At 43.5% G+C, this 22,804-nt stretch overlaps 1 protein-coding gene across 1 annotated transcript; it reads left to right on the plus strand.

Annotated features, from left to right (window-relative positions):
* Nucleotides 1-328: 328 nt before the first annotated feature.
* On the plus strand, nucleotides 329-4,049 carry LOC147000754 (lymphocyte antigen 6C2-like). The gene is made up of 4 exons (XM_085831426.1): nucleotides 329-362; nucleotides 624-706; nucleotides 1,663-1,779; nucleotides 3,550-4,049. The coding sequence occupies exons 2-4, from the start codon at nucleotides 637-639 to the stop codon at nucleotides 3,756-3,758; spliced, it is 396 nt and encodes a 131-aa protein (XP_085687552.1). The 5' UTR covers nucleotides 329-362; nucleotides 624-636; the 3' UTR covers nucleotides 3,759-4,049.
* The last annotated feature ends 18,755 nt before the right edge of the window (nucleotides 4,050-22,804 follow it).

The raw sequence follows: 22,804 nt of genomic DNA on the forward strand, positions 1-22,804 counted from the left end.
CAAAAACAAAACATAAAGCAAAACAGAACAAAACCCAGGAAAAGACCAAAAATTTTACCTACTTCCCTGGCTTTCTGAATGGCAAGCACAAGTCACACATGGTCCCTGCCCCTCTGCACTCTTAGTCCTCCAGCACCATGGTCCCTTCCCACCTGCAGGGAATTCCCTCTCCAATTGCTATACAAATCTGGCTAAGTCTTACTCAATAAACATGTTGGCCTGAAGGAAGTAAGAACCAAAACCCACCGCCCCCCTCCCTTTTCAGGATGCCAACTGGGAGGAGCTGAGAAAAAGTAAAGTGTTTATTTCAATCCACTTCTGACAGACCTTGCCACTGTGCCTGCACCCTGGTCAGAGCAGAAGTAAGGACTGGTGTCAGGAGGGAGCTGCTAGGTGGCAAAGGGAAGAGCCCTCAGGATAGGGCTGGGGTTGGGAGTGTGGGATTAGGAAGGAAAAGCTGGGTGGGTGGGGGAGGAGAGAATTAGGCAGACATGAATTCCTTGGGGAAAGCTGTGTGGAGGCTTGGAGGGAGGGAGGATTGGATGCCTGAGCTGTGTGAGAGCCCAGGGATGTGATTGGGGGTCTATTAACTGACTTCAACTTCCAAGGTTTTATCTGTGCAGCCCTTCTCTGAGGATGGACAGTACTCATGCTACAAAGTCCTGTGTGCTGATTCTCCTTGTGGCCCTACTGTGTGCAGGAAGAGGTGAGATGGAAAATGAGAGAGGGGCAGAAGGATACCATGGAGATGGAAAAGGGACTCGGGGTTGTGGGTACACCTGCACCTCCATTGTGTACCCAGTACCTGAGTTGTGCTGGTGTCATGAGATTGGGAATGGGCTTGTGGTGGGTGAAACCTCCTGTACTGGGATGCTTTACTGAGTCTCTAAACCTGCCAGTGGCTGCCTAACAACCAACAAAATATGCCAGAAGGACTCTAGGACCAAACTATGCCACAAACCTTGGCCACCAGAGCAGCCTGTCCTTAGACTCTACCCTGCTGCCCTGACCTCACAGTCAGGACCCTGGCCTGTGTGCGCTCAAACTGGCAGAGGCTTCTTTTCCTGACCTGGCTGTCAAGTCAAGTGGTTTGCAATCCTTGATTCTTGGTTGGCATTTGCCTTTTTCTTATGCCCCAGCCCATTTTATATGAGAGCTGGGTGCTACTCTAAGCGATCTCAGCTCTCAGATACCCCTAGACTTTCATCTGTGTTGCGGGAAGCCTTATGGTGAGCCTCAGTTTGAGCTGCACACTGGGATGTTCACTGCTCTGTCATGCTCCAATACACAAGGTCCACCTTTGCACGTGTAGGGTGGAACAGGTCAGAAAAGCCCTCCCCATCTGGTGGCCCCACTACCTACTTACACATCCACTCACTGCTTTGGCAGACATTTGATATCTATGTCTTCCCAATATGGTGACTTTCTCTCTAATACCTCTTTTGGTGTCTCCTGTGGGGCTGGCTAGCTGAGACAGCAGTACCGAGCATATTTGAACAACGGTGGCTCTTGGTTCACTTTTGTTTTGGTGGAGGTGACTGTGCAGTAATGTCCTTGCTCTGACCCAGTGGCCAGCAGCTGTGTGCAAATAAAGACATTGGAGTGGAGTGTCTGGGCTAGGAATTGCATGTCCTAGCTCTCCTGTATTGACTTCTCTCTCAGCTCAGGGACTGCAGTGCTATGAGTGCTATGGAGTCCCAGTTCAGACTTCCTGCCCAGCAGTTACCTGCGGAGACTATGATAGATTCTGCATTGCTCAAAACATAGAATTGATTGAGGGTAAGTTCCCTGTTACCTATATAAAAATGGCTGAGGAAGGCTTTGGAGAAAATGTCATGTCTGGGTACTTGTTATGGACCAGGGTTCCCCTACTCTAAATAGAGCCTTTCTGGAGTTGTACTGGGAATCCTGAAAAGTGGGGGCTGTTGGGGTCAATGGATGTGCTGGGATGTGGATCATCAAACAGGGCTGCCCATTGTCATGCACAGTGTTCATCATCTCCCTTGCTTACCAGTGCAGTCATGTGATGCTCCTGCCTGCACTTTAGGTCTAGGGTCTCACTGGCTCACTGACAGACAAGGAGAGCTGGAAGCATCTGTGAGTCTTTGCATATCATGAAGGAATCTGGAGTTTAGGCTAAAGGAATGACTTAGGAATGTTGATAGAAAGTAGACCTTAGGACATATCAGATCCTCCAAAGTGCCAGTCTCCAGGCATATTCTCAGATAGACAAGAGAGGAGCAGCCCCACCCTGTTTTCCAGTTTCCTGTTCCTGACCACAGCCTGCCTGCCTCCTAGAGAAGGTCTCCTCGATATAACTGCCTGGGGCACTGCAAAAGTCTGAGAAGCTGGTTGCCCTTTCTGCTGTGCCACTGGGTGATCTTGTACTGTGCTGTGTCTTCTCTCTCTCTCTCTCTCTGTGTGTGTGTGTGTGTGTGTGTGTGTGTGTGTGTGTGTGTGTGTATTCCTATAAGTGTGGATGCTCATGTATGACTTATGTAATGTAATGTATGTAAAGCTAGGAGGTCATCCTTAAGTACCATTCTTTAGGCACTGTCTACTTGTTTTATGCAAATGAGTTTTGGTTCTCTTGGAACTGGAATTAGGGATGATTATAATTAAATCACGCTGTGCAGTATGGAGCCCAAACCGTGGGCTTCTGTAAGAGCAACAAGCGCTTTTAACTGCTGAGCCATGTCTCCAGTCCCAACCACCTTGTTTATTGAGACAAGATCTTTCACTGAGACCTAGGATTTGGAAAGTGTGCTGGGGGTGGACAGGAGGGAGTTAGCAGAGAGTTCTCAGGACCTCCTGATTCCCTGCCCCAGCATACAGCTCATAACCAGCACTCCCATGATTGGCTGCGTCTTTACATGGTTGTGGGGATTGAACTCAGGGCCTTAGGCTTCCATGTGGCAAGCACTTCACTGAATGAGCTGCTTCCCCAGCACAGTATGTGTTAGGGCACATGTTTACACATGTGTGGATGTCATGCACTGGGGAGGTATAGTGTATGGGACCCAGAAGGTGATGGGTATCATCTGTGACAACTATTTTATGTACTGAGGATGGTTCTCACACTGAACCCCAAACTTGCAGGTTGAGCTGGTCTACCTTACCTAAGGGATCTCCATCTTTGTCTCCTAAGCACAGAGATACAATCAGGCCACCACCCATGCCTATGTTTTGGTGCACTCTAGTGATGGGAACTGGGGTTTTCATGCTTGTGCACATAAGCAGTTTATCCACCAAGCCTCCTTACCAGCCCACAGTTTTAATTTTCATCTTGTTTGTTATTTGAGACAGGGTCTCACTCTAACCCCAGGATAGACTACAAGTCCCCATGTATCCCAGTTTGGGATTGAGCTCATAAAAATGCTCCTGCCTCGGTCTTCCAATTTCTGGATTGCAAGTCTGAGCTACTATGTCTGACTTCAACATGCCTTACAGACAACTATGGGCCATCCAGGCCTAGTGGAATGTGGCCCAGATATTGGGATGCTCTGTGGCCCCTGCATAAGAAGTGAGTCACTCCCTGATTTCTTGCAGACCCTCAAAGAAGGAAACTAAAGACCCTTCGGTGCCTTCCTTTCTGCCCTGCTGATTTGCCAATCAGGGATCCTAACCTCAAGGAGAAGCCTTCCTGTTGCAAAGAAGACCTCTGCAATGCAGCAGTTCCCACTGGAGGCAGCACCTGGACCATGGCAGGGGTGCTTCTGTTCAGCCTGAGCTCAGTCCTCCTGCAGACCTTGCTCTGATGGTCTTTCCAATGAACCCCACCCTTTTCCTTTTATCTTCATGTGCAACCACTCCTTCCTGGAGTCCTCTAGTGACAAATTATATGTTATAGAAGGTCCAATGTGGGGATAGTGTGTGGAACACCCTGTTTCACCTTTATAGCCCCTGCTGGGTAAGTGCCCAAGAAAAAAATTGTATCCCCATATATACTATTTAGTGCATTTCCATGCACACTATTTAAAACATACCTTTATTTTCAAAATTTGAGATTAAAATGTCAAATTTAATAAATGCCTTTTAGTATCTTAAAAGGATCTACTTATTGGCTCATAGATTGATCCTAAAACAGCTACCTTATTAAAAAAGAAAAAAACAGGTTCTCTCCACAGAACGCTACAGAAGCATATTAGTAATTCGTGTGCCGAGCTGACAGGTAAGTTAACTCAGTGTCCTGATTAAAAAAACTAAAAGATTAAATTCATGTTTTAGATCCATCCTTGCTTGTCATTTTTCCAGTTTAGACTAGCTTCTAGCCTTTTAACTTTATGGCAATAGTACATCAGAGACTATATATTCAAACTTAGTAAAATTAGTCATTTAATAGAGTCATAATGAATTTTCACTTTTCTTCAGTGTGACCAGCCATTCTAACTCAATCTTAGACTGGTCTAAGATTCAGTTCAATTATTAGAAATTCCTATATTCTAAATTACCTAGCAAAGTTAATTCAGAGCATTTCCCCCAAGGTCACCAAAGGCTCATCTTGCCTTATTTGTCCTAAACTTTTTGCAAACTGATATTAAAGGTCAGTCTGCAGTGGATTGCCACTGACATCCAGTTACTTCTAATTCTTGTTGATTAATAAATTGAAAAGACCCCCTAATTATGAATAAAAAGATCCGGTTCTAATCTGGGGAAGGGGCTCGGTTTGTGTTTTTTCGAAAGATTAATTAGTCAGATAAACACACATTCCAAATCTTCTTATAAGTATCACCTTGAGGACTAAAATTTGCTTAAAATTCAGCTAGAAACTGAAGCTCCTTAAAAAAAGCTGTTTTCCTGCTACTCTCTGAGCCGGCTCCCCCACAGGAGGCCGGAGACTAGCCTTAGCTTTAAAATTTGCAACTAAATAAAGTACCTTGACTTCTCCAAAAAGAAAATTTGCATTGCTACTCTCATTGTCTAGATCTCTTCCTTTTTTATCAAGTAGGTCAATCTACCTTCTCCAGCCAGACCTGCAGGCGTGCCTACCCCTCCCCCAAGAGCAAACAGGTAGTACTGCTATTATCTTCCTTCTAAGGACATTCCAGCACGTGGCTTTCAGTCTGAGATAGAATTTAAATTTACCAAGAGAGCCAGAGAAGTAAAAATTTCAAATATTTACAGAGATTAGTTCTTATTTTAATAGACGGGCTTAGTCCCATAGCTGGCCTCTGGCTTTTCACCCTTGCTGTTACTGCAAGGTGTCCTTAGTTCCTCAGGCTATTGGGAATAACAGGGATGAGGAGAAAAGACTTCCAGCTCCTATTTTAACCACAATTAGTGGTGTTAATAATAACATAATTCTGGTCTAGGCCTTGCTAAATCTGAGGTTGACAAGTCTCCACTAGAGACCACGCAGGACTCAGACCTGCGCTACTGATTCGTGATCAGACGAATACAGTATGGGTACCGCTTGGCGCAGAAGATTACTGCGGGAGAAGGTCCAGCTTGACCGTTTCTGAGTTCCCTGTGTGACACACCTGATTTGAAAGCGGTTGGTATCTGATTCCAGCTAAAAACCAAAAATACCTAAGGCTCTGCCTCCGCTCCCCAAAAGATACCAAGAGCCACAGATGTGGGTTGTTATAACGCCCACAGGAGGAATCGGGTCAATGTCCACCCAAGTCAAGGTTAAAGGCCCACTCATCTACGGATGAGAAAATCATTTGATCACCTCAATTAAGCGTTGCCTATTTAAACTTAATTAATAGGGGGGAGAGAGGTTGGAGACCTTACTGTCGAAAGGGCAAGCCCTTCACTGCCTCCCACCCAAATAAAAAAGCCAACTGGCCTTGTACTAAAGAGCTGGTCTTGCCCCTTCTCCCTGTTTCCTTGCCTGTCATCCATAATTGCGGAGGAATATCAACTCAGTGTTATTCTTAATAAAGCGTATTTCAAATTTGTTTAGTCAAACTTAGCCAGGGTTCCAACGCCCTACTTAAAATGCAACCAGGTAGTTACCTATTCAGCACTAATTAGCATTATAAAGTCAGAGCCTATTCTGTTAGTGGTTTACTAGGATAATAAGGACAGTCTTAGCCAGATACAGTTTACCATTAGAAAAGTTAGGGAATCCCACGGAAACAGGTTTTATTCTTTAGCCGTAAGAACTCAGGCAGAACTATTGTGCATAGATAATTTTTCTGCCTCAGGCCAGCCTTTTCTTTTTTTATTTTTTTTGTTAACTAATGGGAGGATATGTGGTCTCCCTTCCCCCATCTGCTTGAACCTGCTTGCACAAGGGTGGAGCTTCCTGCTCATTCGTCCTGCCACGCCTACTGCTGGACCCTGCCTTTGCTGCTTGGAGGCACACATGTGTTCGTCCTGCTACTGGACCCCGAGATTGTTTGGCAGGAAATCGGGTTCCCTCCCCCTTCCTTTATAACTGAGTGTCTGGAAATAGTAAAATTGAGCTTTGATCAGAATCTTGTCTTAGCTTCATTCCCTTCTCTCGCCGCCTAGCCCCTCTTCTCTTCCAGGTTTCCAAAATGCCTTTCCAGGCTAGAACCCAGGCTGTGATCTGCTGGCCGGACACAACACTCTAGGGCTTTCAAATCTGTACTTCTTGGAATGCCATTTAGTTGTGAATTGCTATTCTTGGCCCTGGAGGCATGTGGCCAGCACATGGAAGAGGCAGTATTCCAAGGTATTATGCCATCACCATCCATACATAAGTATCTGGGGTCCTGCAGGGTTCCCATGTGTGCCTGTCAATGTCCCCTGTTGAGTCCAATAAACCCTTTGTTCTCCCAGCCATATTCTCTGTTTTTCTTATGCTACACTGAGTCCACAGAGTCCTGCCTTGCTAGTTCACATCTCTGCCCTTTCAACAACCCACAGTAGCTCTCCCATGTTAGCCAGGTCAGAGTGGGGGACCACTTGGATTGGGAAGGCTTCCATTAGGAATGATGCTGCAGGAAGAGAGAGGGAGATAAAGAGCACTGTGATTCATCTGCAGAGGCAAAGGCTCTTGCTGAACCCAGAGCTTGTGTTGTGGCTGGTTTAGACCTCTGTTCTCTGCCTGGTGAGCACGGGTTGGTTGCACTGTGCCTTCTTTATGTAACCATCTCCTCAGCCCACTTCCTCCCCCTTCACACCCCCATTGGTGGATAGGAATCCAGGGCCTCATGCATGTGAAGAAGCATCATCAAGCCACACATCAGCACAGGGCACTTTCAAGGAGCACTTTCTTGTGGTGGGGAAGCCTAGGAGATGAGCAATCAAAGGTGGGTAGGGGCTGCCCTACCCTTCTTTTAGTCTAGAAGTGAAAACCATTTCCTGTAGTGGCTTTTGCCTTACCTCTCCTGGAATTCCAGGACTCAATGTAGTCCATGTAGTTCACAACCTAGTAATCTTTTCCTGTCTGATGAGCCAGGCTTGGACTGCATCGTTATGTATTTATTTTTTACTTTCCCAGACCAGTTCCCTTTAAAACCTTAACCACTGCTTCTAGATTATAAAATTCATCCTTGTCAGAGATATCCTTTATTTTACAACAGCCTAACTCACTATCTAATCTTTGGACAATGCCAACCCTGACACCATTAGTCATTACATTCACCTCAATCCAGTTATTCTTCCTAGATCATTATCTTGAGCATTGTTTCTAAGTCAATAATAAACCATCTTATGGATGAAGCTATATGTAAAGATCTTCAATGTCAACATGTCTTAAGCTTTACTGCACTCATGGAGCTGAGTTGATCATTAGCTGATTACTTCTTCCAAATGTGTGCTGTGCCTAATTAAATATGGATAAAATAAAATGATCTGGGTCAGACTCTAGAAGTCTTACCCCAGCAATGGTACTAAAATCAGGCCCTTTGGAGTTTTATTTATACCTCATCCTTATTATTATTATTGTCCCCCACCTATTATGAACTCTATGGAAACAAACAAACACACACACAAACACATATGCACAAACACACACACACACACACACAAACACACACACACATTGAAAGGAGATTTAATAGATGAGGAGGTTGTAACCCCAAGGCCATCCTGAGTACAGTGTGAGTAAGAATTAGGGCAGAGATTAGAGGTAAGAGGTTAGAGGTTAAAGCACAGTAAAGCAGTCCTGGCCAAAGTAGCATCTAGCTGAGCACTGTCCAATTGTTCAAGGCCATCTATAAAGTGGCAGCTGAGCCTGAGACCCCAAGCCCCCTTTAGTCGTCTAGGAACATCCACTTGTGTACAACCAGATCCTTGGTCTTGAGTGAGAAAGGAATCTGTGTATGGGTCTGAAATTACAAGCAGAATAGAAAGGTGCTCAAGGAAAGAATAAGTGATACAAGGGAAATGAGTAGGGGTTTCACAAGTATGAGTGGTATAAATGGTGCATTATGTACTATCATAAGAAGGAAGCAAATTGCAGGCATTTTGAGTGGAGGTCAAATACCAGTTAAATTCCTAAGACCTCCCTAGTTAACTGAAATATATCTTGGAGTGACTCTAGCTAAGGAAGTGAAAGATCTGTATGATAAGAACTTCAAGTCTCTGAAAAAAGAAATTAAAGAAGATCTCAGAAGATGGAAATATCTACCATGCTCATGGGTTGGCAGGATCAATATAGTAAAAATGGCTATCTTACCAAACGCAATCTACAGATTCAATGCAATCCCCATCAAAATTCCAACTCAATTCTTCAATGAATTAGAAAGGGCAATCTGCAAATTCATCTGGAACAACAAAAAACCTAGGATAGCAAAAACTCTTCTCAAGGATAAAAGAACCTCTGGTGGAATCACCATGCCTGACCTAAAGCTGTACTACAGAGCAATTGTGATAAAAACTGCATGGTACTGGTATAGCGACAGACAAGTAGACCAATGAAACAGAATTGAAGATCCAGAGATGAACCCACACACCTATGGTCACTTGATCTTTGACAAGGGAGCTAAAACCATCCAGTGGAAAAAAGACAGCATTTTCAACAAATGGTGCTGGCACAACTGGCGGTTATCATGTAGAAGAATGCGAATCGATCCATTCCTATCTTCTTGTACTAAGGTCAAATCTAAGTGGATTAAGAAACTCCACATAAAACCAGAGACACTGAAACTTATAGAGGAGAAAGTAGGGAAAAGCCTCGAAGATATGGGTACAGGGGGGAAATTCCTGAATAGAACAGCAATGGCTTGTGCTGTAAGATCAGGAATTGATAAATGGGACCTCATAAAGTTGCAAAGCTTCTGCAAGGCAAAAGACACCGTTAATAAGACAAAAAGACCACCACCAGATTGGGAAAGGATCTTTACCTATCCTAAATCAGATAGGGGACTAATATCCAATATATATAAAGAACTCAAGAAGGTGGACTCCAGAAAACCAAATAACCCCATTAAAAAAATGGGGCTCAGAGCTGAACAAAGAATTCTCACCTGAGGAATACCGAATGGCAGAGAAGCACCTGAAAAAAATGTACAGCATCCTTAATCATCAGGGAAATAAATGTAAATCAAAACAACCCTGAGATTCCACCTCACACCAGTCAGAATGGCTAAGATCAAAAATTCAGGTGACAGCAGATGCTGGCAAGGATGTGGAGAAAGAGGAACACTCCTCCATTGTTGGTGGGATTGCAAGCTTGTACAACCACTCTGAAAATCAGTCTGGCGGGTCCTCAGAAAATTGGACATGGTACTACCGGAGGATCCCGCAATACCTCTTCTGGGCATATATCCAGAAGATGTCCCAACCGGTTAGAAGAACACATGCTCCACTATGTTCATAGCAGCCTTATTTATAATAGCCAGAAGCTGGAAAGAACCCAGATGCCCCTCAACAGAGGAATGGATATAGAAAATGTGGTACATTTACACAATGGAGTACTACTCAGCTATTAAAAAGAATGAATTTATGAAATTCCTAGGCAAATGGTTGGACCTGGAGGGCATCATCCTGAGTGAGGTAACACAATCACAAAAGAACTCAAATGATATGTACTCACTGATAAGTGGATATTAGCCCAGAAACTTAGTATACCTGAGATATAAGGTACAATTTGCAAAACACATGAAACTGAAGAAGAACGAAGACCAAAGTGTGCCCCTTCTTAGAAATGGGAACAAAACACTCATGGAAGGAGTTACAGAGACAAAGTTTGGAGCTGTGACGAAATGATGGACCATTTCGTGATTGCCATATCCAGGGATCCATCCCATAATCAGCTTCCAAACACTGACACCATTGCATACACTAGCAAGATTTTGCTGAAAGGACCCTGATAGAGCTGTCTCTTGTGAGACTATGCCGGGGCCTAGCAAACACAGAAGTGGATGATCACAGTCAGATATTTGATGGATCACAGGGCCCCCAATGGAGGAGCTAGAGAAAGTACCCAAGGAGCTAAAGGGAAGTGCAACCCTATAGGTGGAACAACAATATGAACTAACCAGTACCCCGGAGCTCTTGTCTCTAGCTTCATATGTATCAAAAGATGGCCTAGTCAGCCATCACTGGAAAGAGAGGTCCATTGGACTTGCAAACTTTATATGCCCCAGTACAGGGGAACGCCAGGGCCAAAAAGTGAGAGTGGGTGGGTAGGGAAGTAGGGGGTGGGTATGGGGGACTTTTGGGATAGCATTGGAAATGTAAATGAGGAAAATACCTAATAAAAAATTAAAAAAAAAAAGAAAGACACATGCTCCACTATGTTCATAGCAGCCTTATTTATAATAGCCAGAAGCTGGAAAGAACCCAGATGCCCCTCAACAGAGGAATGGATACCAAAAATGAGGTACATTTACACTACTCAGCTATTAAAAAGAATGAATTTATGAAATTCCTAGGCAAATGGTTGGGCCTGGAGGGCATTATCCTGAGTGAGGTAACCCAATCACAAAGAACTCAAATGATATCTACTCACTGATAAGTGGATATTAGCCCAGAAACTTAGAATACCCAAGATATAAGTTACAATTTGCAAAACACATGAAACTCAAGAACGAAGACCAAAGTGTGGACACTTTGCCCCCTCTTAGAATTGGGAACAAAACACTCATGGAAGGAGTTACAGAGACAAAGTTTGGAGCTGAGACAAAAGGATGGACCATCTAGAGACTGCCTTATCTAGGGATCCATCCCATAATCAGCCTCCAAACGCTGACACCATCGCATACACTAGCAAGATTTTGCTGAAAGGACCTGATAGAGCTGTCTCTTGTGAGACTATGCCGAGGCCTAGCAAACACAGAAGTGGATGCTCACAGTCAGTTATTGGATGGATCACAGGGCCCCCAATGGAGGAGCTAGAGAAAGTACCCAAGGAGCTAAAGGGGTCTGCAACCCTATAGGTGGAACAACATTATGAACTAACCAGTACCCTGGAGCTCTTGACTCTAGCTGCATATGTATCAAAAGATGGCCTAGTCGGCTATCACTGGAAAGAGAGGCCCATTAGACTTGCAAACTTTACATGCCCCAGTACAGGGGAACCCAAGGCCAAAGGAGTGGGTAGGGGAGTGGGGGGGGAGAGGGTATGGGGGACTTTTGGGTTAGCATTGGAAATGTAAATGAGGAAAATACCTAATAAAAAAATAAAAAAATAAAAAGAAGAATTGCTCTGCATCAAAGCTCAGGATATTTACCTCAGTGAAGAGATAGCTCTGAAGCATCAATAGTGTCCCAGGGAACTAGAACTCAGTCCAAGAAACTACTACTTGCTCACAACAGGTCTGGACTTCTTCATATTTTCTCCTTTCTACAGAGAAAGGACAAGTACTGCTGGATTTTTTCCCATTATCCTAAGGCTGACCTTAACTAAGGTCCCACTGCCTCTGCACCCCCACATGATGCCCCACGTGAGTGGGTGGCCTTGTAAAACATGCCTCTAACTGACTGGCTCACTTGGGAATTCAATGTCACATCACAGCTTTTTTCCTGAGGAGAGTTCTAGAAGCAGTGACATAGGAACAGATATGGCAATTGGGAGAGAAAAAGGAGCAGCAAAAATTCTGACAACATCTTCTCGTATTGGCCAGCACCTAGAGGACTTGGAATCAGGACCCAGCCTTGCCAGTGGTTCTGGAGACATCCAGGCTAGAGAACAGACTCACTCGTGTAAAGGAGAAACTCATGACTCATGCAGACTTTTTCACAGGGTTGGCACTCTATGGATTGACATTGGCTGGCCCAGCAACTCTTGAAGAATTGGAAGCAGCTCAGATTTCATGCTATGAACAAGAACATGCGGCAGTGGGTGGGCAGCAAAGGCACCAGAACCCCCACCCCACCCCTGCCCCACCCCCCTCCACCACTGGCTAGTCCTGACCTAGTACTGCCTTGGCCATCACTCCTCAGGCCAGCTCCACAGACACCAGCGATGCCCAGAGCACCAGGAGCAGCCAGGTCATGTCTCCTCAGTGCTGAAGTCCTTCCTAGATCCCATACCTTGCCCTGCCACAGCCCAGTGCTCTCAGGCTGTGGTGCCTGAGAGAGGAAGTAGAGTACTCTCTACACTCTGTGTTCCCTCCTCAAAGGTTTCCAGTGGAGTGGATGCACCTTGCTCAGGTGGAAGAACAGCAAGGAGTTCGTGGATGTGTGTGTGTGTGTGCGCATGTGTATGTGTGTGTGTGTGTGTGTGTGTGTGTGTGTGTGTGTGTGAGAGAGAGAGAGAGAGAGAGAGAGAGAGAGAGAGAGAGAGAGAGAGAGAAAGTATGAGTGTGTCTTAGTTTCTCCTCTGGAGATATCAGGACACCTTCTGTGTCCTCCACTTGGGACCTGCCACCTTTGCAGACCTTACAGACCTTACCTATACATTTTATCTCAGGAAATGCTGCCTTAATGTAGAGGTGCAACTCAGTTCCATCTATGACTCTTTCCCAGGTCTGTCTTTCAAGACTGTCATCTTGAAGACAATCCCCCTACTAGGACAAAGGGCCACTTCTCTTTCCAAGCCTGTCTGCTCATCCTTTATTCCCTGTCCCTTCCTTCTCTTTACTGTCCCTCTCTTCTCTCTTTTTACCAGTTAATAAATGTGGGGGGTTGAAGGAAGATGGACCCCATGAGCTCACAGGTTTGAATTTTGGTCCCAAGTTCAGTGGAGCTGTTTGGAAAGGATTGTGAGGTGTGGCTTTGGTGGAGGAGGTGTGTCACTGCAGGTGAGCTTTGAAGTTTCAAAAATCCACACCATTCCCAATTGTCTTTCTCTGTCTCATGCTGGTGAATCAAATACAAACTCTCAGTTACTCCTCCAGCTCTACCCTTATCTGCCTGATGCCATGCTTTGAGCCATATTGGACATAGACTCTAACCCTGTGAAACTGTAAGGTTCCAAATAAATTCTTCTGTAAGTAGCCATGGTCATGGTCTTACCACAGTAATACAAAAGTAACTTACACAGAATATATCAATGGGACTGGAGAGACGGCCCAGCAGAGAACGATAAGTGTTGCTGCAGGTAAAAAATCCTACACAAATGGACCCGTGGTCGGTGCCATGAGTTCCTTGTCCCAGTGTTTTGGGTTCCCAAATGAAAGATACTCATGCAGCCTTACAGTTTAGTATGCCTTAAACAGCTCAATGGTTGGGCCATTCCTAAACCTCCACGTTGCTAACACCTCTCCTCTAATACTCCTGAGCTTTTACTTATTAAAATCTATACTTTATCTTTGCTGCCCTAGAGGCAGTGGTGGGAGGGGAGCTGGGGCCACCCTTCTCCGTCTCTTACATCTTTGGTATGCTCTCTCTTCTGGTCCTTTCAGGCCTGGACCTTACTCCTTTCCCAGCATGGTGGTTCTAAATTCTCTTTCCTCTCTCTTTCCACTAGCCTGAGGATCCTAAAGTCCCACCTTGTTTCTCTGCCCAGCCATTGGGCCCCAGAAATTTTATCCACCTATCTAAACCAACTTGAGGCAGGGACTCTCAGCATCTTACATGTGGACTCTCATGCAAATTTGGGCACCTGATTTACATAATTTGGGCATTAGATCAAATCCACACCATATGAGGAACAGACTTTGGATCCCAATGCTTATGTAAGCAGGACATCTCATTGTAAATTCAACTCTGAGGGATATAAAACTCGCCACTGGCTTCTTCAAGAAAATATGTGCACATCTAGACACACACACACACACACACACAATCTGAAAATAGATTAGCATCCATGTGAGTCCCTAGATGGTGACCAACACTAATGGGAAAGCTGACTTGACTCCCCCACTCTTCAGGCATGGTGCTGAGGGTACCCAGTACAACACAATGGACTTGTCCAGGGTTGCACACTAAGAGAGGTACCTGTAGAGGGTACTGATATTTCACAAACACACACTCACACAACTTAGGGAAAGGTAATTAGTCCAGTGTACAACATTTCCATATTCCCAGCTCACACAGCTGGCTGGAGGCTAAAAGTCAGCTGAGGTTTCCTCTGCATTGGATTCAGGGAGCCAGGGGGTGGCCATGAGCTGGTATAGGATGTGAGTGTTTCACAGCCTTTACTTTTTGCTTCAGAATTCCAGATTTTAAAAATGACAAAGGTCATCAGATCTTTCATTCCTATGAAACTTTTCTGGGAAACCTAGGCTTCCTGGGTAACACGGGATTCTTGGTTTGGGCTTTATTTTTATTTTCTTAAGACAAAGTTTCTCTTTACAGCTCTGGCTGTTCTGGAACTCACTGTGTAGATCAGGCTGGCTTCAAACTCAGAGATCTGCCTGCCTCTGCTTCCTGAGTGCTGAGATTAAAGGCCTGTGCCACCACCACCTGCCATCCAGGCATTTTATGTATGGCTGAGAAGAACAAGGTCTCAGACTGCATAAGATCCCAACAATGAACATGGAAGGAAAGGTCACTGCACTTGATGTGTGTGTGTGTGTGTGTGTGTGTGTGTGTGTGTGTGTATAGGCCACAGGTCAACCTTGGGTCTCATTCCTATGGTGCCTTTACCTTGATGTTTGAGAAGAGGTCTCTCATTGAACCCTGGGACTTGCAGGTTCAGCTAGACTGGAGAGCCAGGAAGCTGCCATATGGGTGCTGGGAATTGAACCCCAGTCTTCTGGAAGAACAGTCCATGCTCTTAACTGCTGAGCCCCTGGTTCTCATGATTTTTAGTGTCAGCTCTCTGTTCTGTGCAAGCTGTGATTTTAACAAATGCAGTATCAGGAATCCAATATCACGGTGTAAAATACTGCTTCATAGCCACCCATTCTCCTGTCCCTTCCATCCTTTTCATCCCTCCAGCCGCATAACTGCACCCAGGACTACATGTGGCTGTGGTTACATGTTGTTCAGCTGGGTCTTCTCACTTAGTCTGCCTGGTATCCATCACTCCCACTTTCTAGCATCCACACTGCCTTCCCATCTCTATCAGATTCTTTATTCACAAAGAAAACAAGTGATTTTCCTTTCCCCACCAAGCAGATAAATTCAGGGTCCATCTCTGTGTGAAAGGAAACACTGTCAGAATCCAGCCAGCCCTGTTTACTTACCTTGTAAAGTAAAGATCAATATGTTATTATCCAACTTGAATCCTTAATACAAATGACACTGCTGAATAGTGGTACATGCTTGTGATTCCAGCACTCAGGAGGCTGAGACAGGAGGATCATAGGTTTAAGGCCATCCTAGGCCACACAGCAAGTTCAAATCATCCTAGTTACATTAGCCGATCTTGTCTTGAAAAAAAAGTAAAAGAAGAATAACATAAACACATACACAGGACTGTGGCTATAGCTCAGTGTAGTATGCACAAGACTTGAGGTTTAATCCCCAGTTCTGCCAGAAAAAAAAAAAAACTCCAGAAACAATGACTTAGTTAGGACTTTACTGCTGTGAGCAGACACTGTGACCAAGGCAACTCTTATAAGGACAACATTTAATTGGGGCTGGCTTAGTGGTTCAGAGGTTGTACTGGCTGGCTTTGTGTCTCAACTTGACACAATCTTGAATTATCACAGAGAAAGGATCCTCCCTTGAGGAAATGCCTCCATGATGTCCAGCTCAAAGGCATTTTTTTTTTTTTTCGAATAGTGATGAGGGATGGGAGGGCTCCTAGTGGATGCTGCCATTCCTGGACTGGTAGTCTTGGGTTCTACAAGTAAGCAAGTGAAAGAAAATAAAACTTGAGACCTGTGATTCATGTAATTTATGTCAAATAGCCCAAAGAGTTGTTGGTGAGCTTTGAAACCTGGGGCTGAGAACACAGCAGAACAGGCCAGGACATGCCCGGGCAGGCCATCATTAAGACATTCCTGAGGCTGCTTGGCCATAAAGATAAAGAGAATACCATGTCCCGACTGGCCCGGCGCCTCCCTATCTCCCGCCCTTCTGACCTAAGTTAAATGTTATCTGCATGTACAGTCTGCTGATGTTTAAATGAACCAATCATGTGAAACCGTGCCAATTCCTCTCCCAGCCCAAGACCCTTTTCTATATAAAAAAAAAAAAAAAAAAAAAAAAAAAAAACAGCTTTCAAGCCATGTGGTCGAATTCACTGTCTCCTGCATGAGATACATTTCGACCTGGAGCTCTGACATTAAACTACCTCGTGTATTTACATCAAGACAGTCTGTTCATGATTCTTGGGTGCACACCGAATTGGGAGTTGAGTGGGGATTTCCCCACTAGGTTCTGTCACAAGCTGAGCAAGGCAGGGATAGCAAGCCAGTAAGTAATATCCCTCCATGGCTTCTGTATCAAATCCTGCTTCCTGACCTGCTTGAGTCCTGACTTCCTTTGAAGACAAACAGCAAAAAGTGTAAGCTGAGTACATTGTTTCCTCCCCAATTTGCTTTTTGGTTATGATGTTTGTGCAGCAATAGAGACCCTAACTAAGACAAATTGGTACCAGCATAGTGGGGTATTCCTGTAACACCCTGACAATGTATTGGGGAGGACTGTGGAAGGACTTGGAAGTTTGGTCTAGAAGAGTCATTGGGTATTAAGAACTCTGTGCAATGTTCTGTAGGAGCTTGGAAGTTAAGGTTGAGAGCAGTGCAAATGATGGAGTCCTGGATTGTGAAATTTCAGAGGGAAGATTAAAGACTCTTATCGGGGCCCTTGCAGGTTTGATTGTGAAGATTCTCTGGTTTTTAGCTGTGGCTGAAAAATCAGCTATGATAAAAAAGATACCCAAACTACTAAAGTGAAACCTTTGTATTACTGGGAATATTGATGCTGGTTAGCTGGAACTAAGAAATTGGTGGTGATTAAGAAGAGACTAGCATCATTGAACTAAAAACTTCTGGGAAGTGTTTCCTGAGAGCACAAAGAGGCTGTGCTCCTGATAGAGCTAAGGTTTGTACGTTGTGCTGCAGCTGGACTTGGTAATGTGTAAGAGTCATCCAGGTGGTACTGGTTTTGAAGGCATGAAGGGGTCATGAAGAGCAGCTGAGGCTCAACACTGTGAGAGGCCATGGAAGGCATTGGTGAAGGTACAGCCTCAGTTGCAATTGATGGACCAGGACTGAAGGGGTCACACAAAGGAGTTGAGGCTTGGCACCATGAAGAGAGTCTATGAGAAGCTACTGGTGAAGCATAATTGCTATAGGAGGCAGTAGTGTTTTGCAGATGACAGTGCCATGAGATGACCACCAAGAACAACAGCAGCAGTGGGATACAGGCAGGTGGAGCCTAGAAGACAAGGTGTGTGCTACAAAGGGCATGGCTGGAGAAATGACCCAAGCCCTTGGAGAAGCCCAGAAGATCATGAGTGGATCCCAGACATTGGATGGTCAGAGTTTGATTTTGCTTTTGATTGTGGCTGTTCCGTGATATTTTTCCCTCCTGAAGGAAGAAAGTATTTTAGTGGAACCCACACTTAAGAGACTTTTTTTTTAATTTTTAATATTTTTATTACATATTTTCCTCAGTTACATTTCCAATGCTATCCCAAAAGTCCCCCATAGCGCCCCCCACTTCCCTACGCACCCATTCCCATTCTTTTGGCCCTGGCATTCCCCTATATTGGGGCATATAAAGTTTGCAAGTCCAATGGGCCTCTCTTTCCAGTGATGGCCGACTAGGCCATCTTTCGATACATATGCAGCTAGAGACAAGAGCTCCCGGGTTCTGGTTAGTACATCATGTTGTTCCAACAATAGGGTTGCAGATCCCTTTAGCTCCTTGGGTACTTTCTCTAGCTTCTCCATTGGGAGCCCTGTGATACATCCAATAGCTGACTGTGAACATCCACTCCTGTGTTTGCTAGGCCCCGGCATCGTCTCACAAGAGACAGCTATATTTGGGTCCTTTCAGCAAAATCTTGCTAGTGTATGCAATGGTGTCAGCGTTTAGAAGCTGCTTATGGGATGGATCCCTGGATACGGCAGTCTCTAAATGGTCCATCCTTTCATCACAGCTACGAACTTTGTCTCTGTAACTCCTTCCCTGGGTCTTTTGTTCCCAATTCTAAGAAGGGGCACAGTGTCCACACTTCGGTCTTCATTCTTCTTGAGTTTCATGCGTTTAGCAAATTGTATCTTATATCTTGGGTATCCTAAGTTTTGGGTTAATATCCACTTATCAGTGAATACATATTGTGTGAGTTCTTTTGTGATTGTGTTACTTCACTCAAGATGATGCCCTCCAGGTCCATCCATTTGGCTAGGAATTTCATAAATTCATTCTTTTTAATAGCTGAGTAGTACTCCATTGTGTAAATGTACCATAATTTCTGTATCCATTCCTCTGTTGAGGGACATCTGGGTTCTTTCCAGCTTCTGGCTATTATAAATAGGGCTGCTATGAACATAGTGGAGCATGTGTCCTTCTTACCGGTTGGGACATCTTCTGGATATATGCCTAGAAGAGGTATTGCTGGATCCTCCGGTAGTACTATGTCCAATTTTCTAAGGAACCGCCAGACTGATTTCCAGAGTGGTTGTACAAGCTTGCAATCCCACCAACAATGGAGGAGTGTTCCTCTTTCTCCACATCCTCGCCAGCATCTGCTGTCACCTGAATTTTTGATCTTAGCCATTCTGACTGGTGTGAGGTGGAATCTCAGGGTTGTTTTGATTTGCATTTCCCTGATGATTAAGGATGTTGAACATTTTTTCAGGTGCTTCTCTGCCATTCGGTATTCCTCAGGTGAGAATTCTTTGTTCAGTTCTGAGCCCCATTTTTTAATGGGGTTATTTGACTTTCTGGAGTCCACCTTCTTGAGTTCTTTATATATATTGGATATTAGTCCCTTATCTGATTTAGGATAGGTGAAGATCCTTTCCCAATCTGTTGGTGGTTTTTTTTTGTCTTATTGATGGTGTCTTTAGCCTTGCAGAAGCTTTGCAGTTTCATGAAGTCCCACTTGTCAATTCTCGATCTTAGAGCACAAGCCATTACTGTTCTATTCAGGAATTTTTCCCCTGTGCCCATATCTTCAAGGCTTTTCCCCACTTTCTCCTCTATAAGTTTCAGTGTCTCTGGTTTTATGTGAAGTTCCTTGATCTACTTAGACTTGACCTTAGTACAAGGAGATAGGAATGGATCGATTTGCATTCTTCTACATGTTAACAACCAGTTGTGCCAGCACCATTTGTTGAAAATGCTGTCTTTCTTCCACTGGATGTTTTTAGCTCCCTTGTCGAAGATCAAGTGACCGTAGGTGTGTGGCTTCATTTCTGGGTCTTCAATTCTATTCCATTGGTCTATTTGTCTGTCACTATACCAGTACCATGCAGTTTTTATCACAATTGCTCTGTAGTAAAGCTTTAGGTCAGGCATGGTGATTCCACCAGAGGTTCTTTTATCCTTGAGAAGAGTTTTTACTATCCTAGGTTTTTTGTTATTCCAGATGAATTTGCAGATTGCACTTTCTAATTCGTTGAAGAATTGAGTTGGAATTTTGATGGGGATTGCATTGAATCTGTAGATTGCTTTTGGCAAGATAGCCATTTTTACAATGTTGATCCTGCCAATCCATGAGCATGGGAGATCTTTCCATCTTCTGAGATCTTCTATAATTTCTTTCTTCAGAGACTTGAAGTTTTTATTATACAGATCTTTCACTTCCTTAGTTAGAGTCATGCCAAGATATTTTATATTATTTGTGACTATTGAGAAGGGTGTTGTTTCCCTAATTTCTTTCTCAGCCTGTTTATTCTTTGTGTAGAGAAAGGCCATTGATTTGTTTGAGTTAATTTTATATCCAGCTACTTCACCGAAGCTGCTTATCAGGCTTAGGAGTTCTCTGGTGGAATTTTTAGGGTCACTTATATATACTATCATATCATCTGCAAAAAGTGATATTTTGACTATATCTTTTCCAATTTGTATCCCTTTGATCTCCTTCTGTTGTCGAATTGCTCTGGCTAGGACTTCAAGTACAATGTTGAATAGGTATGGAGAAAGTGGACAGCCTTGTCTAGTCCCTGATTTTAGAGGGATTGCTTCAAGCTTCTCACCATTTACTTTGATGTTGGCTACTGGTTTGCTGTAGATTGCTTTTATCATGTTTAGGTATGGGCCTTGAATTCCTGATCTTTCCAAGACTTTTATCATGAATGGGTGTTGGATCTTGTCAAATGCTTTTTCTGCATCTAACGAGATGACCATGTGGTTTTTGTCTTTGAGTTTGTTTATATACTGGATTACGTTGATGGATTTCCGTATATTGAACCATCCCTGCATCCCTGGGATGAAACCTACTTGGTCAGGATGGATGCTTGTTTTGATGTGTTCTTGGATTCGGTTAGTGAGAACTTTATTGAGGATTTTTGCATCAATATTCATAAGGGATATTGGTCTGAAGTTTTCTATCTTTGTTGGGTCTTTTTGTGGTTTAGGTATCAGAGTAATTGTGGCTTCATAGAATGAGTTGGGTAGAGTACCTTCTGTTTCTATTTTGTGGAATAGTTTGTGAAGAACTGGGATTAGATCTTCTTTGAAGGTCTGATAGAACTCTGCACTAAACCCATCTGGTCCTGGGCTTTTTTTAGTTGGGAGACTATTAATGACTGCTTCTATTTCTTTGGGGGATATAGGGCTGTTTAGATCATTAACCTGATCTTGATTCAACTTTGGTACCTGGTATCTGTCTAGGAACTTCTCCATTTCATCCAGGTTCTCCAGTTTTGTTGAGTATAGCCTTTGGTAGAAGGATCTGATGGTGTTTTGGATGTCTTCAGGATCTGTTGTTATGTCTCCTTTTTCATTTCTGATTTTGTTAATTAGGATGCTTTCCCTTTGCCCTCTAGTGAGTCTGGCTAAGGGTTTATCTATCTTGTTGATTTTCTCAAAGAACCAGCTCCTTGATTGGTTGATTCTTTGAATAGTTCTTCTTGTTTCCACTTGGTTGATTTCGCCCCTAAGTTTGATTATTTCCTGCTGTCTACTCCTCTTGGGTGAATTTGCTTCCTTTTGTTCTAGTGCTTTTAGGTATGTTGTCAAGCTGCTAATGTGTGCTCTCTCTAGTTTCCTTTTGGAGGCACTCAGAGCTATGAGTTTTCCTCTTAGAAATTCTTTCATTGTGTCCCATAAGTTTGGGTATGTTGTGGCTTCATTTTCATTGAGCTCTAAAAAGTCCTTAATTTCTTTCTTTATTCCTTCCTTGACCAAGGTATCATTGAGAAGAGTGTTGTTCAGTTTCCACATGAAGGTTGGCTTTCTATTATTTATTTTGTTATTGAAGATCAGCCTTAGTCCATGGTGATCTGATAGGATGCATGGGACAATTTCAATATTTTTGTATCTCTTGAGGCCTGTTTGTGACCAATTATGTGGTCAATTTTGGAGAAGGTACCATGAGGTGCTGAAAAGAAGGTATATCCTTTTGTTTTAGGATAGAATGTTCTGTAGATATCTGCCAGATACATTTGATTCATAATTTCTGTTAGTTTCACTGTGTCCCTGTTTAGTTTCTTTTTCCATGATCTGTCCATTGGTGAAAGTGGTGTGTTGAAGTCTCCCACTATTATTGTATGAGGTGCAATGTGTGCTTTGAGATTTACTAAGGTTTCTTTAATAAATGTGGCTGCCTTTGTATTTGGAGCATAGATATTCAGGATTGATAGTTCCTCTTGGAAGATTTTACCTTTGATGAGTATGAAATGTCCCTCTCTGTCTTTTTTAATGACTTTGGGTTGGAAGTCAATCTTATCAGATATTAGAATGGCTACTCCAGCTTGTTTCTTCATAACATTTGCTTGGAAAATTGTTTTCCAGCCTTTCATTCTAAGGTAGTGTCTATCTTTTTCTCTGAGATGAGTTTCCTGTAAGCAGCAAAATGTTGGGTCTTGTTTGTGTAGCCAGTTTGTTAGTCTATGTCTTTTTATCGGGGAGTTGAGTCCATTGATATTAAGAGATATTAAGGAAAAGTAATTGTTGTTTCCTGTTATTTTTGTTGTTAAAGTTGGCATTCTGTTCTTGTGGCTGTCTTCTTTTAGGTTTTTTGAGGGATTACCTTCTTGTTGTTTCTAGGGCGTGGTTCCTGTCCTTTTATTGGTTTTTTTCTGTTATTATCCTTTGAAGGGCTGGATTCATGGAGAGATAATGTGTGAATTTGGTTTTGTCGTGGAATACTTTGGTTTCTCCATCTATGTTAATTGAGAGTTTGGCTGGGTATAGTAGCCTGGGCTGGAGTTTGTGTTCTTTTAGTGTCTGTATAACATCTGTCCAGGATCTTCTGGCTTTCATAGTCTCTGGTGAAAAATCTGGTGTAATTCTGATAGGCTTGCCTTTATATGTTACTTGGCCTTTTTCTCTTACTGCTTTTAGTATTCTATCTTTATTTAGAGCATTTGTTGTTCTGATTATTATGTGTCGGGAGGTATTTCTTTTCTGGTCCAGTCTATTTGGAGTTCTGTAGGCTTCTTGTATGTTCATGGGCATCTCTTTCTTTAGATTTGGGAAGTTTTCT

The sequence above is a fragment of the Mus caroli genome, unplaced genomic scaffold (genome assembly GCF_978045245.1).
Source record: "Mus caroli unplaced genomic scaffold, Mus_caroli_1 scaffold_16, whole genome shotgun sequence".
NCBI lineage: Eukaryota > Metazoa > Chordata > Mammalia > Rodentia > Muridae > Mus > Mus caroli.

Bases quoted from the DNA above. Each gene is read 5' to 3' on its own strand.
- LOC147000754 (XM_085831426.1), top strand. From the start codon at position 637: ATGGACAGTACTCATGCTACAAAGTCCTGTGTGCTGATTCTCCTTGTG. The intron at 707-1,662 runs GTGAGATGGAAA...CTTCTCTCTCAG, and splicing joins CCTACTGTGTGCAGGAAGAG to CTCAGGGACTGCAGTGCTAT. The intron at 1,780-3,549 runs GTAAGTTCCCTG...GATTTCTTGCAG, and splicing joins AAACATAGAATTGATTGAGG to ACCCTCAAAGAAGGAAACTA.